The 14,083-nt window shown below is 48.2% G+C and overlaps 1 protein-coding gene across 1 annotated transcript; it reads left to right on the forward strand.

The window, feature by feature from the left end:
• Positions 1-5,387: 5,387 nt before the first annotated feature.
• On the forward strand, positions 5,388-11,455 carry LOC128724520 (gamma-aminobutyric acid type B receptor subunit 2). The gene is made up of 10 exons (XM_053818248.1): positions 5,388-6,326; positions 6,420-6,638; positions 6,744-7,039; positions 7,110-7,473; positions 7,551-7,886; positions 7,978-8,281; positions 9,046-9,118; positions 9,258-9,711; positions 10,276-10,438; positions 10,563-11,455. The coding sequence occupies exons 1-10, from the start codon at positions 5,388-5,390 to the stop codon at positions 11,453-11,455; spliced, it is 4,041 nt and encodes a 1,346-aa protein (XP_053674223.1).
• The last annotated feature ends 2,628 nt before the right edge of the window (positions 11,456-14,083 follow it).

The raw sequence follows: 14,083 nt of genomic DNA on the forward strand, positions 1-14,083 counted from the left end.
ATGCCGTTTTCTGCGTTTCTTTGGCGATTTTTCAACGTACCGTGGCTTGTTCCGCTTTTTTGTCCCTTTTTTGTAGGGCGAGCTGAAACACAAGTTTCCCCGAGCACGGGTGGGTTTTGTCTTTGTTTTGTGGCTCACAACCGTGGCACGTTCAATTCCGACCGTTGGCCAACCCGTCCAAAGGGCATTCCCGGTGTGTGTGTGTGTGTTTGCTTTTTTTTTCGTGCGCTTTCCACACCCTTCCCGCTCGGGTGACCTTCATTCACCGGCAGTCCAGCTAATCGGTGATATTTGAATGTGAATTACTCGCTCACAATTAAACATTCACCCCCGGACGACTGACATTCCCGCGCGATACTGTCGAGTTGCGACGTCATCGTCATGGAAACTCGCGTCCAACCATCGTAGGAGGCGCTGCCGAAAAACTTCCCGTTGTTGTTGTTGTTGTTGTGGCGATGAATAATTTGTTTAGCTTTTTGGTGCGAGTGGGGAGTTTTTGCCTTTGCTCGATTTCCAAACTTGCACACGCCCGCGCAAACGGCCCGGGTGACGGGTTTTCATTTCGACTTCGCCACGCAAACGACGACATAAATCAAATCAAAGACACTTCCAAACGGGCATAACTTGATCCAGTCGCCCGGGTGCGTTGCGTTTGCTTCAGTAAGCGAAGGAGTAAGCGAGAAAACGAGAAAATCCTCCCACGCAACTAATACCCTCCATAAAAAGCGTGAAATGCAAATCTTGTGGTAAATTTCGGGCGGCCCTCGAATAAAAGGTGGAAGCAAAGCAAGCACACATAAACCCCCGGGCTAGCGGGTTCTCTTTCGAAAACACACCAAAACTAACACTCCTGGGCTGGGCAATGTGCTCACCGAATTTGGTGGCATAACGAAACGCTAACGTTTGCTTACCGGTTTACCGGAGTGGCTTTTTGTGAGCTGTTTTTTTTTTCCTGTGTTTTTCCGTCCGAGCTCCCCGGGCCCGGAAATCGGATCCGATAGAATCCTACCGGGATGCCGGTGGGTTTAGATTTGAGAACCGTTCAGGGCAATAAATCGAACTAAAATTACATAAAGCGGAACCCCGGTGGAAAACACTCCGCTCCGACCGAATGCGAGGCGATTGTTCTTCGAACGCGGTTTGAGCACCGGGTTTGTGGCCAGCGGACAATGAAAAGCGCCATTGGAAAAACCACCTCCCCCAAGTAGAGTGGCACGCAGAGAATGGAGGAGAGGAGAATGAAGGGAGAATTACGCGGGGGCGATGATGGAGTTTGGAGCAGGAGTCATTTATTATTGCCCAGTGATTGGGATTTTGCTGAGTTATTTTTGGTGGATTTGTTTTGTTGGCTTCTTTTGCTCCCCACAAACCGGGCCACGTCCGAGCCCTGGCCGCATGTAGGTTGAGGGGATATTTTTATGAAAAGTATATAAAAAAAGCCCTCAGATAAACACACACACACAGAGCAATGAATCAAGAGCGTGTGGTTTTGTGGCACACCGATGCCGATGCCGTTGCTTTGCCGAAAGCTTTATGGCAGCCTCCGGAGTTGGGCGCGACTGGGATGGGCCTCCCAAAGATACGTGCATTATTGATGTCCTGTCGTCAAATTTGTGTCACCTCGTATGCCGTCCTTTGGAAATGGAGCGATTTGTTTAAATGATGAAGAATCCATCTACCTGACAACGCATTGTTTCGGTCGTTTTTTGTGGGCGTTGTGTAAGGCATTATTACGGTTCAAAATTCGGTGCTCGTTGCCTTCCGGCTACTCGTGAGGGAAGAAAGTAAAAAAAAAACGGCAGAAAATAAGGCACTTGTTTAAATTATAGCTTTTTGAAGCGCACGGAACGGAACGGATGAGTTGCTTCAGGTGTGATGGAAATATTTTAAACAAGAATAGCTCTCAATAACGATGAAGCTTTTTTCGCGTACATTGGCGCGAATGCATTCGTTGAGGAACATTGACATTTGTCAAATGACATGGACAATTTGGCAGTTACTCAGAATTTAATAGCTTTTTACAAACGGTACAGTTTTTTGTACAGTTTCAGTACAGCTCCAGATTTCGATCGATCAGGGATGTATATCATTTAGGGTAGACGAATTGGTAAAATATATTTAAAAAATCTTTCTTTTTAAAAACTGAATAAGAAAAGGGTGCTATTTGGGCTTGTTTGAAATGGTTTTCGCTTAACAGCTTAAATCGGAAGGTACCTGGTGACTTGGTTGAAATTTGATTGATAATGTAATTAGTTTCTATTGATAATTAATGGACGATTTCCTATTGCGCATTATATCATGTGTGTGAACCTGCTACGGTTACACGATATTAAAGACAATTAACGTATGGAAGTTCATAAGGGGTGTCGTTTATCCATACATACGAACTGTACGTTAGACTGTTGGCAGTGGGCTGTTAGTACACTATCCTGTATCCATTACCTATCTTCTCTGAAGTTTTTTTCTTTTTCGATGGTTTTATACACACTGCAATCGTACGGAGTTAATTATATGTTATCCAGGGTAGACGACACGCTTGTTGAACGTTTATCTATTAATAAATGATGAATGCATGCTAGTAGCATATTGCTCGGTTTTTCTCGCTTCAAAGTAGGAGTATCTTATGCACAGAAGTAAAGCTTCCACAGTTGTTTTACGAAGATAAATAGGTTAATGTGATTTTGCTAAACCAAAAAAAAGCGGGTTGAATAATGAATGTTTGAAAAGCGTCTGTTGATTGTTTTCTCATCTCTTACGCAAATTAACTACTCCAAAGCGATAAAAAGTTATCTATCATCTATGCTTAGTTAGGTATGTTTTGACTTTTAGTTAGAAAAGTTTTGCTTAACCAAAAAAAAAATATGCATATCCAAACGAACCGTGGACTATACCTATCTAACAAATATGACTGAAACAGGCTTTCTTATTCACTCCAAAACGTCTTTGCTACGACTTTTTCCATATTTCCCGCTAACATGCTGCCAAAACCAGTTACATATCTCTTTGAACAGTTTTTTTTATCTGAAAAGCAAATTTGAATTCTCCCAAATACAGCTTGTTATTTGGTCTGTAAAACCGCACCACATTTGTATTACGCACGCGAGAATAACTCACAAAAAGTGAACTTCTCAGCAGTGCCTGTGTAAAGCTGGAAGTTGCAATTCGCTAATTGCATAAAAGTATGCATGGTGGGATTCAATTTTTCCAGCAGTTCTTAATTAATATTTCTTCGTGTGATCTCAAGCATCTCATGACTTTGATGAATATTTATTTCCTCGCTCCACGCGCAGCATGGTGCTCGTGGCTGCAGGACAGTACGGGCAAGCGCACCACCCGTGGAATGGCGTGGCGTACGTGTGATATTTTCAATATCCTTTCGAGGCAACTGGCTCCTGATGGTTCCCGGGAACGTGACGGCGTCGTAAAAAAGGGGCAAAAGTACACACACCCACACACCCACCCACGCCCGCGTGCCGACAGTCAATCATAGAAAATTGAAATCTGGTTCTGGCCCCAACCACATCCTATGCCAGTGGGAAAAGCTACTACGGAAGCTGGATGAAAGCTCGGGAAAAATTGCCGATATTCGAGGTGAACTTCATTTTCCGCACATGACGCTGATAGGAAATATCATTCGCGTAAAAGAAATTAAATGAGAAAAAAAAATACGCTTGTATATTTTCTATCCATCATTTACTGATCGCATACTCAGGTGCACTCGTGCCCGCGAGCTGGATGTTTTATTCATCTCGCGTTTTAGAAAAGGGGCTTTTTTGCCTTCTGCCATGCCGAAAAATATTACAACCCATTCGTTTGTGCACTTTCCTCGACGAAGAGCGATATTTGGTGCTTGTTTTTAGTAGACCACGGTGCAGTTACGTTTACGGGTGTGTATGTATTCGCAGCCCATGATAGATTTTAGTTCAAGGAATAGAACGGTCTCAAATAGATGCGTTTCGTTGAAGGCAAAGCAAGAAATAAACAACCATGGTCAGTTATCGTACGTTCGCTTAAACGTGCGGGAACGTGTTTTGCAGCATTGTGCGATTGGCTAAACATGAACCCTCTCGATTAAAATTCATAGCTGATTCGTAGAAGCAGACTCAGATATAACAGTGTTTTTAGAATTTTGACAGCTTGTAAGCTTTCCTTCTATCTAATACCTGCGAACGGTAAATTTCGATCCTGTGCTTCGTGTTAATCATTTTTAAACACATTTTTGCAATGGCAGAACCGAACTGGAAAACAGCGAGATTTTTTACAACAACAACAAAATAACACATCAAAACGTTCGCTTTAAGCGCTTCACAGTTGATTGACGAACAGTTGAAATAGATTTGATATCTTCCCAGCTGAAAGATGCTAGGACCGTGTGGTAAAAGAGAGCCCAAAAGAGCCGGCTTGGAAATGCTAATGAGTCTTTTTCAAAGAAAGCGAAAACATCGCTTTTTTGCATCCCATCACTCAAACGTAAACGAATAAGTTTCTCGTCCTATACCGTTTTTGTCGTTCGAAGTTTAGCGGTGCTTTGCTGTTTGTGCGATGTAAGGGCTAAATTTCGCTCGTTGAAGATGCTGTACGTGTGATGGGGAGCATAAGTGATCGAGTATCGGCCCAGGTCGAACATACACACGCAACTTATCCTTTGGCCTCTTATCGCTGGCAGGGCAGGATAAATGTAAGCTTACCATAACACGGTCCCGGCTTTTATGTGAATCAAACACATCCTTTCGCTTTGAAACAAACACCACGCCTAATGCCGCGCTCGCATGATGGCACAAAATGGCGTAAAAGAAAAACCTCATCCCAATCCGTCCCCAGTCCCTCCGTTTCCAAAATGCCCATCGTGCTCGTGGTGCAGATGCTTTCGCTTGTATATTGCTTTTACCTGTCCGAAACCGGCCCCCGGAGGCGAAAGATTTATGCGTCCATGATGGATGATTCTCGACGGCCCGGCGCTATCGCATCGTGACGCGTTACGTCCAAATCCGGAAATCGATCCCATCTCTCGAGCCAAGCTGTCCTCTATCGATGCTGTTCCTCGCATTCCTGCTCCCAAAAGCCCGCTGATGTCTGATGGATTTCTTTCTTTGCAGCGGCGCGGGCTACGGTTCGATGATTGCCCCGTCGAGGCAACTCCGGAAGCAACGAAATCGTGAAACCGAATCACTAATGCGCGGAAACCGGAGCCAGCCACGTGGTCTCGGGTGAGAGGTGGCACGCAAAAGCAAGCAGGAGCAGTGCGTACATCGAGCGCCAAACAAATACCACGCCAGCTCGGTTTCACGTGTCTTCAGCGTGGTGCCAAACCGAGCGAACGACGCGAAACCTCGCGATATTATCATACAATTAAATCAAACCTCAGCTGGGCAGCTTCCCGGCCGGCCATGCATTCGTCCACGCCACCGTCCCTAGCCGTGGCGCTAACAGTGGCCCAACTCGTGCTGGTGTTGGTCGGTGAACGAGGCGCAACGGGATCGCGACCCGGACCCGGCCACCGGATGGATGTGTACATCGCGGGTTTTTTCCCGTACGGTGAAGGCGTCGAGAATGGCGAAACCGGACGTGGCGTGATGCCGAGCGTGAAGCTCGCGCTTGACCACGTGAACGAACACTCGACCATCCTGCGCAGCTACCGGCTGCACATGTGGTGGAACGACACCGAGTGCAATGCGGCCGTGGGCATGAAGTCGTTCTTCGACATGATGCACTCCGGTCCGCACAAGCTGATGCTTTTTGGTGCGGCCTGTACGCACGTGACCGACCCAATCGCGAAAGCCAGCAAACACTGGCATCTGACGCAGTTGTCGTACGCCGACACGCATCCGATGTTTACGCGTGACGCGTTCCCAAACTTCTTCCGCGTCGTTCCATCGGGGAACGCGTTCAATGCGCCCCGGCTCGCACTGCTGAAGGAGTTCAACTGGACGCGTATTGGTACGATCTACCAGAACGAGCCGAGGTACTCACTGCCGCACAACCACATGGTAGCTGATCTCGACGCGCTAGGTCTGGACGTGGTCGAGACGCAGAGTTTCGTGTACGACGTGGAGGAATCGTTGCGCAAACTACGCGAAAAGGACGTCCGCATCATCTACGGTAACTTCAACGAGTACTGGGCACGGCGCGTTTTCTGCGAAGCATTCAAACTGGACATGTTTGGGCGATCGTACCAGTGGCTCGTCATGGGCACGTACGGTAATGAGTGGTGGGCCGAGAATGACACCGACTGTGCGGTGGAACACGTGACTACGGCCCTCGAGTCGACGATTCTGGTCGATCTGCTGCCGTTATCCACGAGCGGTGACATCACCATCTCGGGAATTGTACGTACGAACGCCAGGTGCGCATCTCACGTTCCTCAGATCTCACTAATTGGGATGGGTGTTTTTCGCCTGTTCTCTTGTTCCTTGCTCTAGACGGCTGACGAGTATCTGACGGAGTACAACAGCCGACGTGGTGGTGAGTACTCGCGGTTCCACGGATACACCTACGATGGGATCTGGGCCGTTGCCAGTGCCATCCAGTACGTTTCCCAGCGCAAGGAACACTCACTGACGCGCTTCGAGTACCGTGTGAAGGAGTGGGAAGACATATTTCTGGAAGCCCTCAAAAACACCAGCTTCGAGGGAGTCACGGTACGTGCAGCATCTCAAACCGGCGGCGATTATGTCGTTTTTTCTTATCCTCCTTCCAACTCTAACCTGGTGAGACAACGTCTTCGTTCGCTTGTTTCTCCCCAGGGACCGGTGCGGTTCTACAACAACGAGCGAAAGGCTAGCTTCTTGTTGAAGCAATTTCAGGGTGGCGCTGAGGTGAAGATCGGTGAGTACAGCTCGCTTACTGGGCGGTTGGACTTGAGCCTTGGCCACCCAATGAAGTGGGTCGGACGAAGTCCACCGAAGGACCGCACGCTGCGCATCATCGAGCACAGCCAGGTGAACATTACCATCTTCGTCGTGCTGGCGAGCACGTCCTGCATCGGTATCATCATGGCGACGGTGTTTCTCGCCGTCAACATCAAGTTCCGCAACCAGAGGTAAGACCCGTCTCTGTCTTCGTTCGATTCGATTGCCCTGTTGTCTTATCGCCGTCTCCACCCGCTTCAGGTACATCAAGATGTCTAGCCCGCACTTGAACAACCTCATCATCATCGGCTGCATACTCACGTACTTGAGCGTGATATTCCTCGGGCTTGACAGTGGCCTGAGCAGTGTGGCCGCCTTCCCGTACATCTGTACGGCACGGGCCTGGCTATTGATGGCCGGGTTCAGTCTCGCCTTCGGTGCCATGTTCTCCAAGACCTGGCGCGTACACTCCATCTTCACCGATCTGAAGCTCAACAAGAAGGTGATCAAGGACTACCAGCTGTTCATCGTCGTCGGTGTCCTGTTGGCGATCGATCTCGCGATCATGACCACCTGGCAGATAGCGGATCCGTTCTATCGCGAGACGAAGTACATCGAGCCATCGGTACGTAGCTCTTTTAATTTATGTTGGCTTGATGTGTGTTTGTTCACATGGCGTGCTCACCCTCCAACGAAAAACAGGAACACCCAACTCTAGAGGACGTGATCATCGTGCAGGAGAACGAGTACTGCCAGTCAAGCAAAATGACCATCTTCATCGGGGTGATCTATGCGTACAAGGGACTGCTGCTAATCTTCGGTGCCTTTCTCGCGTGGGAAACGCGTCACGTGTCGATACCGGCGCTAAACGACTCCAAACACGTCGGTCTGTCGGTATACAACTGCGTGATCATGTGCGTGATGGGAGCGGCCATCGCACTCGTGCTGTCCGATCGCAAGGACGCCATGTTCATCCTGATATCCGTGTTCATCATCTTCTGCACGACGGCCACACTCTGCCTGGTGTTTGTGCCGAAGGTACGGCTACCTGTCCTTAGGTGTTCCTTAGAGCTTTTGTATGTGTGTGATGAGTTTCGTTTTTTTTTTCTTCATTATTCACCCGTACCAGCTGGTGGAGCTGAAGCGCAACCCAAGCGGTGTGGTCGATAAAAAGGTTCGCGCCACGTTGCGCCCAGTGTCGAAGAATCGCCGTGATTCGTCGGTGTGCGAGCTGGAGCAGCGGATGCGTGACGTGAAGCAGACGAACTGCCGCTTCCGAAAGGTGCTGATGGAGAAAGAAGCCGAGCTGCAGGCACTCATCAAACGGCTCGGACCGGAAGCACGCGCCTGGATCGGTTTGGAGGCATCCTCCTCCGAGCCAGACATCAACAAGGAATCGGTCAAGGTGCAGGTGAAAAAGGACTACGCCAGTGGTACGTATCCGTGTGCTTCTTTTACCCGCTCGACCAACGTGTGGAGCTCGAAACAATCGTTAGGTTTCACAGTTTTACACCCTCAAACCCTCGCCGGCATCACCGAAGACAACATAATCGTTAAGACGTCACAGACGATAACGATAACGACTTAATGTGGTTTTGCGATGAAAGCCCTCCGGATCCTCTCGGGCCGAACCGGTTGTCGTTAATGTTTCCTTATCACGCGCTTTTACTGCCCCGGCGTGGTTGCTTGATTAAATTGCTCCACCATCGGTTTCGGTCAGGGCCGTTGCCGATTATTGTTTGGTGGGGAGAATAATTTAAATTAAATGAATTGCGCGCCGACAATGCGCGCGAGTGTTTAAAATAACTGTCGAACGAATTCCACCCATCGTCGGGTTTGTCACACCTTTTTAACGACGAACCGAAGAGCCGGCAATTTTCCGTTTTTCCGTATTTCGCACGCACGCACGCACGTCCCGTTGCCAATAAAAGCAAACTACATGCCGAGAAAATGCCCGTTTGCCCGTTATTGATTTTTAGACACGACCTAGGACCTAGGTTCGTGTCGAAATCGAAAGGGGAAGCTTTCTTTTATCCTTTTTTTTGTTCTTCTTTTTTGTTTTGTTTTCAACCCTTGGGTTCCCCGTTAAACGGTTTACCGTGTTTTGTCCCGCTCGTGTATGCGCACCATAAACCGGGCTATTATTAAAGTAAATTATTTACACCGTGTGTGTTGATCCATTTTTTCTTGCTTTCAGAAGGTACTGACTTTACGTCCATCGGTAGCGTGGGCTCGAGCAATGACACGTTGGATTCGGCGGGTCCTGAAAGGTAATGTATCGGGCCGTATCGGAGTCCTTGAGGTAACGAGGAGTCTCGAGAAAAATGGTTACACGAGCTCCCCCTGAGATGTCCTTTAAAATGATCCCTCTTTTTTTCGATGTCTTTTCTCCCGCCGTTACAAAAGTAGCCGCAAACACAAGAAAACGACCTTGGTCCTGCCGGGTGAGGAACTACCAGTGGCCAAACCCGCAACACAGACAGCCCCCATCCCGGGTTCCACATCGCGTGCCAACATGGCGTCAGCAATCTCGACGATGGCCGTGGGAGCCGGTGCCGGTGTAGCAACAATTGCAGCTGCCACAACCACATCCGTCGCTCAATCGCAGGCCAGTACCCAGCCAGTCCCGGTCAGCAACGTACACGGTGCTGTTGCACCGGTTGCATCAGTGGCAGCCAAATCAACGCAGGCAGCCGCAGCACAGACCATCAACGTCAGCACCAGCGTGCCAGTCGATCCAAGCAAGCCTATGTTTAATGATGTCCGCCGGGAGTCCGTATCGGCTGGCTCGAAATGGTCACCAGGACAACCACTGCACCAGCAGCAGCAGCAGCAGCAGCAGCAGCAACAGACGCAGACCATGGTAAGAGAGCACCTTTGAGAGCAGTTCCGTGTCCTGTCGATAAGGTTCCGACCGACCAACGTTATCTCCCTGGGACGGCATTGTTGCATGATGCCACCAAGCCGACCGGACTCACTTCATCTCGGTATAACGACTGCTGGATGACTGCTGGACCGATGCCCAATTATCCTGAAACCGGATTTGGCTGATATTTGACATCCCTCGTTTGCGGGACGGGTGTGTTGCTTCGGTGTCTATTTAATTCCCGCTTTTGTATGCCTGCCAAAGCCGGCTTTTCGTTCGTAGCCTACCCAAAAGCAATATGCAAAATAATGCGACGAAAAAAAAAGTACAACCAACAAAAAAGGGGGCTTTGTCTCCATTACGATTATCCGCGTTGACAGTTTATCATTCCATTTGCTGGTGGTAAATGAAAATCCCTTTCGCAAATGATTATCCGCACTTTAAGGAGGCTTGCTCGGGGTCCACAGTCGAAACAAAACCCCACCATTGGAGGGAAGCATATTTCGTCTTCGATAATCTGACCTAATCTGCTTTGCTCGCTTTCGTGCACTCTCCTTGCAGGACCTTCACCGATACTACGATGACGAGCGCCCGAATGGTCCAATGGCGGTGGCGAAATTCAGCACACAAGCGAACAGCAGCTCGACGACCTCAATCACGCATTCCAACACGGAACTGAATCAGTTGTGCCATCACTCGAAATCGAGCAGCAAAAGTAGAGGAGGTAATTTAATGCTTGCTTTGAGCCGTCGTAGATTTGTGCCATTGTGTTCGTTTTCTTCACACCCACATGCCCGTGGTGGTGGATGGGATTTAAACAATAATGCATGATCACTTACCTTCCACAGATATGACCAGCGATGGATCGCGGCGTGTCAGCGTACAAATGACGTCATCTCTGAAGGGTAACTTTGTAGTTTCACAAAGTGATCTGTGGGACACACACACGCTTTCGCACGCCAAACAACACCAACGACAATCGCCCCGGTCACACCAGAGCTCAAACCGTTGTCCTGACCACAGCCACCTAAACCAATCTCAGCAGGCTGTGCCATCGCAGCAGGCGCAACAACAGCAGCAACAGCAGCAGTATGATCACGACAATAGTGCAACGACCTCGCCGGGACCGATACAGCGCAGTGTGTCGGAGAAGAACCGCACTAAACACCGGCATAAGCAGCAGCACAAGAGCACGGCGTGTCAGAGTGAAACCGATAGTGAACGAGAGCAGTCACGTGACTACCAGAACTTTTCGTCGTCCATCTGTTCTACGGCTGCCAGCTCAACGGCAACCGTTTCTATGGTAGGCAGTACGGCTGGTGGTGGTGGAGGTCACATTAGCACAGGTGGGTATGTCACACCGACCAAGATGTCCTCCAGGCGATTGGGCAAGTCGCAGCACTCACATCACCATTCGACACCCAACGTGGCACCAGATCGTGCCGGAACGATGGATCGGAAACACCGATCGAGTGATTCGCGTGGTACGGCCGATGGCAGCACGGGTGGAAGCGGAAGTGGCCCTCACGGTGGTAAACACCGGAAGAAGGAGGGTTCGGCCTCGAAGCCCAACCTGTATGGGGCGTGCTCCGAGTCGGAGCTGCTCGATGGCGAGACCGCCATTTTGCCGATCTTCCGCAAGCTGCTGAACGAGAAGGAGTCTAGGTTTAGAGCGAGAAACGTGGTAGGCGCCAGTTGCCCAAATATATCGATTAAATGTGATATTGTTGAATATTTGTAAACTCTCCAAACCCAATACGTTCGTGTGCCGGATTCGCCATCGGCCGGGAACTGGGAACTGTGCGGGATTTCTCGCAACCTTTTGTTTTTTGTTTTGAGTGCGCACACAAACAAACAAAAGAAAGCGACTATTTCGCGGGTCCGTGATCCGTGATTTCGGTTTTCTGGTTCACTTTTGTTCTACTCTCCTTAACGTGTCCTGCGACAAGGAGAACCGTTTCAGTCGAATTAAATGCGCCGTGTATGGGAAATCGGGTACATCGATTTCCACCGGCAGCAAATGGGCGGGCAACAGACATGGATGGTCCTAGCTCCTAGCATTAAAAAAAACACTTTACCGGTGCCCACACCGAACACTTACCTATCATCAGTTGCGCAAGGACGGGGGAGGCTTTTATTCGTTGAATAGATGCTTTTAGAACGAAAAAGAGAGAGAAGGAGAGCAGATGTGTAGCCGCAACCTAATGATTGTAATGGTAAAACAAACCCTAGGATAGATCGTTTTGATAATTGTGACTGTTAGCGAACTAAACTCGAACTAGTGGGTGGCGAGCCCGGTGGGTGGGAAAGGAGCACGGAGCACGGAGCACGGAGCAAAGGAATGCAAGTAAAGCCGGCTCACGGGCGAGAGAAGCGACTTACATCATCCGTAAATCCGTGTATACAATTTCAAAATATAGTTCAAAGGAGTACCCCGTCGAGCGCAAACACACACGTTTTTACACGTTTTTGATACTCCAGAGTGTTTTTTGTTACAGTTACTGTACACAGACGGTTACAGTCAAGGTGAAAGACAAAAAAGTGTGCAATGAAACCAGTTACATCTGTTCATTTCAGTGTGGAACATCAGATGACAATAGATTTAGGCAAAACCCTCGTAAAGCCGTGTGCTGTTCGCGAGGTCGCCCACGATGTCGGTTGATAAAACGGAGGCGAAAGCTTATAGCTTGTTATCATAACTATTGGGGAGCATGCATCACCATCACGGTGCGGTTTACTGGAACAATCTCGTTCTGGTTCCCCCGCGTACGGGTGGGTTTGCTGTTATTTCCTTGCGTTTGGCATTAGTGTGGTTGGGATGGTTTTACGAGTGGTTAGCAGCGGTTGTTTCATTTCGCGTTCAACGATCTCCATATCGAATCGATGTTTAAGGCTAATGGAAATTTTTGACAATTTAGGAATAGGCAACTGAACGAATTACTTATGGTATGCTGCCCTCAATCGGCGACCCCGGGTACCCAACCCAGAGCGCGCACACTTTTAGCATGTAAGAGAGACAAATCAGCCGCAAAAGATTCACCGGATTCGCACGCCAAACGGCGAAAAAACATGCGCAACAAATGACTGCATAGACGACTTATCCGCCACGGTGCACGTTGGCTGCTATGCGATAGAATAGTAATGAAAAAGAAAACAAAGGGAAATAGAAAACTAGTCAATGCATGAAACCTGCTAATAAACGAGTATATCAATCAATCCAGACTGTGTTCGTGCGGGGCGTTCATAACCTAGTGAAAAAAGGATTGCAATTGTGAAGCGCAAAAGTGTGTTTCAACCGAAGTAGGCGTGTAAGTCCGAGCGTGCCCTAGAAACGGGGAAATGACAAAAAATATTGCACTCCTGAACATATACGATTGCGCTAGATTGCGCAACACAATTGCATGCGCTAGACACATGGAAACGGAACATGAAAAAGCAAGCTAAATGATACTAAAATTGATTTGAAGAAGAAAAAAAGAAATATGATGAAATAAGTACAATCGTCTTCCTACTACACACAAGCGTACCGTACAATTCTAATTTGTTACTTTTACTTATTCCTCACTCTATCCGTTTTACGCATTTTCGCTCATTCCAGCACGTAAAGCAAACTTTTGCAAATATATACATATATACATATACATGCACTCACACGCACCCGGCGTGCGTGAATCGATCCTTCACGCAAACTCGTGTTTCTATGATGCACTACAAACATACGCGCATAAGCCTCCATTGAGGGGAAAAGCGAATGCAACATTAAATGAGTGTGGACACTGAGGACACCATGTTGTTCTCGGATTTGTATATTTTTTGTTTATTTGTTGAATGGAGCTGTAAGGGGTTGCAACTAATAAATGGGACATAATTATCCCGCCCCATCGTGCTCATTTTCGCGTTTTTTCTCGCTCTCTATCAGTGGATGTTTGTTATCGAATCAATGAGGTGAACTTTATGAAACGAACGATCGCGCTGCGGAATAGTGATGCCAATGGTACAAAAAAGGCACAAAGCAAGCATTAGGGACGGCTCATTTAATCTTAAGGGTATCGGTTTGGCGACCGATTGCCGCCAGGCGCCGCACCGGTGTTTCATTGTAGGAAAATGGAAATGCGAATAATTTATCAATAAAAACAAGTGTTGAATTTTGAATAGTTTGCAATCAGTTTTATTACTATCGAAGAGAAAGAATGCAGGTGTGCGGCAGGTTATGTTACGAGCACGTCTATGTACCCAAGCAGATAGGATTCCGTGCTAAATAATGAGACAGGAGGTTAGGCAAAGTGTTTATTTATCCCAAACGGTCATACGGTGTTCCTTAGGTGGACTATTTGTGCTACCAAAGCATGTAGTTTCAAGGCACCTCTAT

The sequence above is a fragment of the Anopheles nili genome, chromosome 2 (assembly GCF_943737925.1).
Source record: "Anopheles nili chromosome 2, idAnoNiliSN_F5_01, whole genome shotgun sequence".
NCBI classification, from domain to species: Eukaryota; Metazoa; Arthropoda; class Insecta; order Diptera; family Culicidae; genus Anopheles; species Anopheles nili.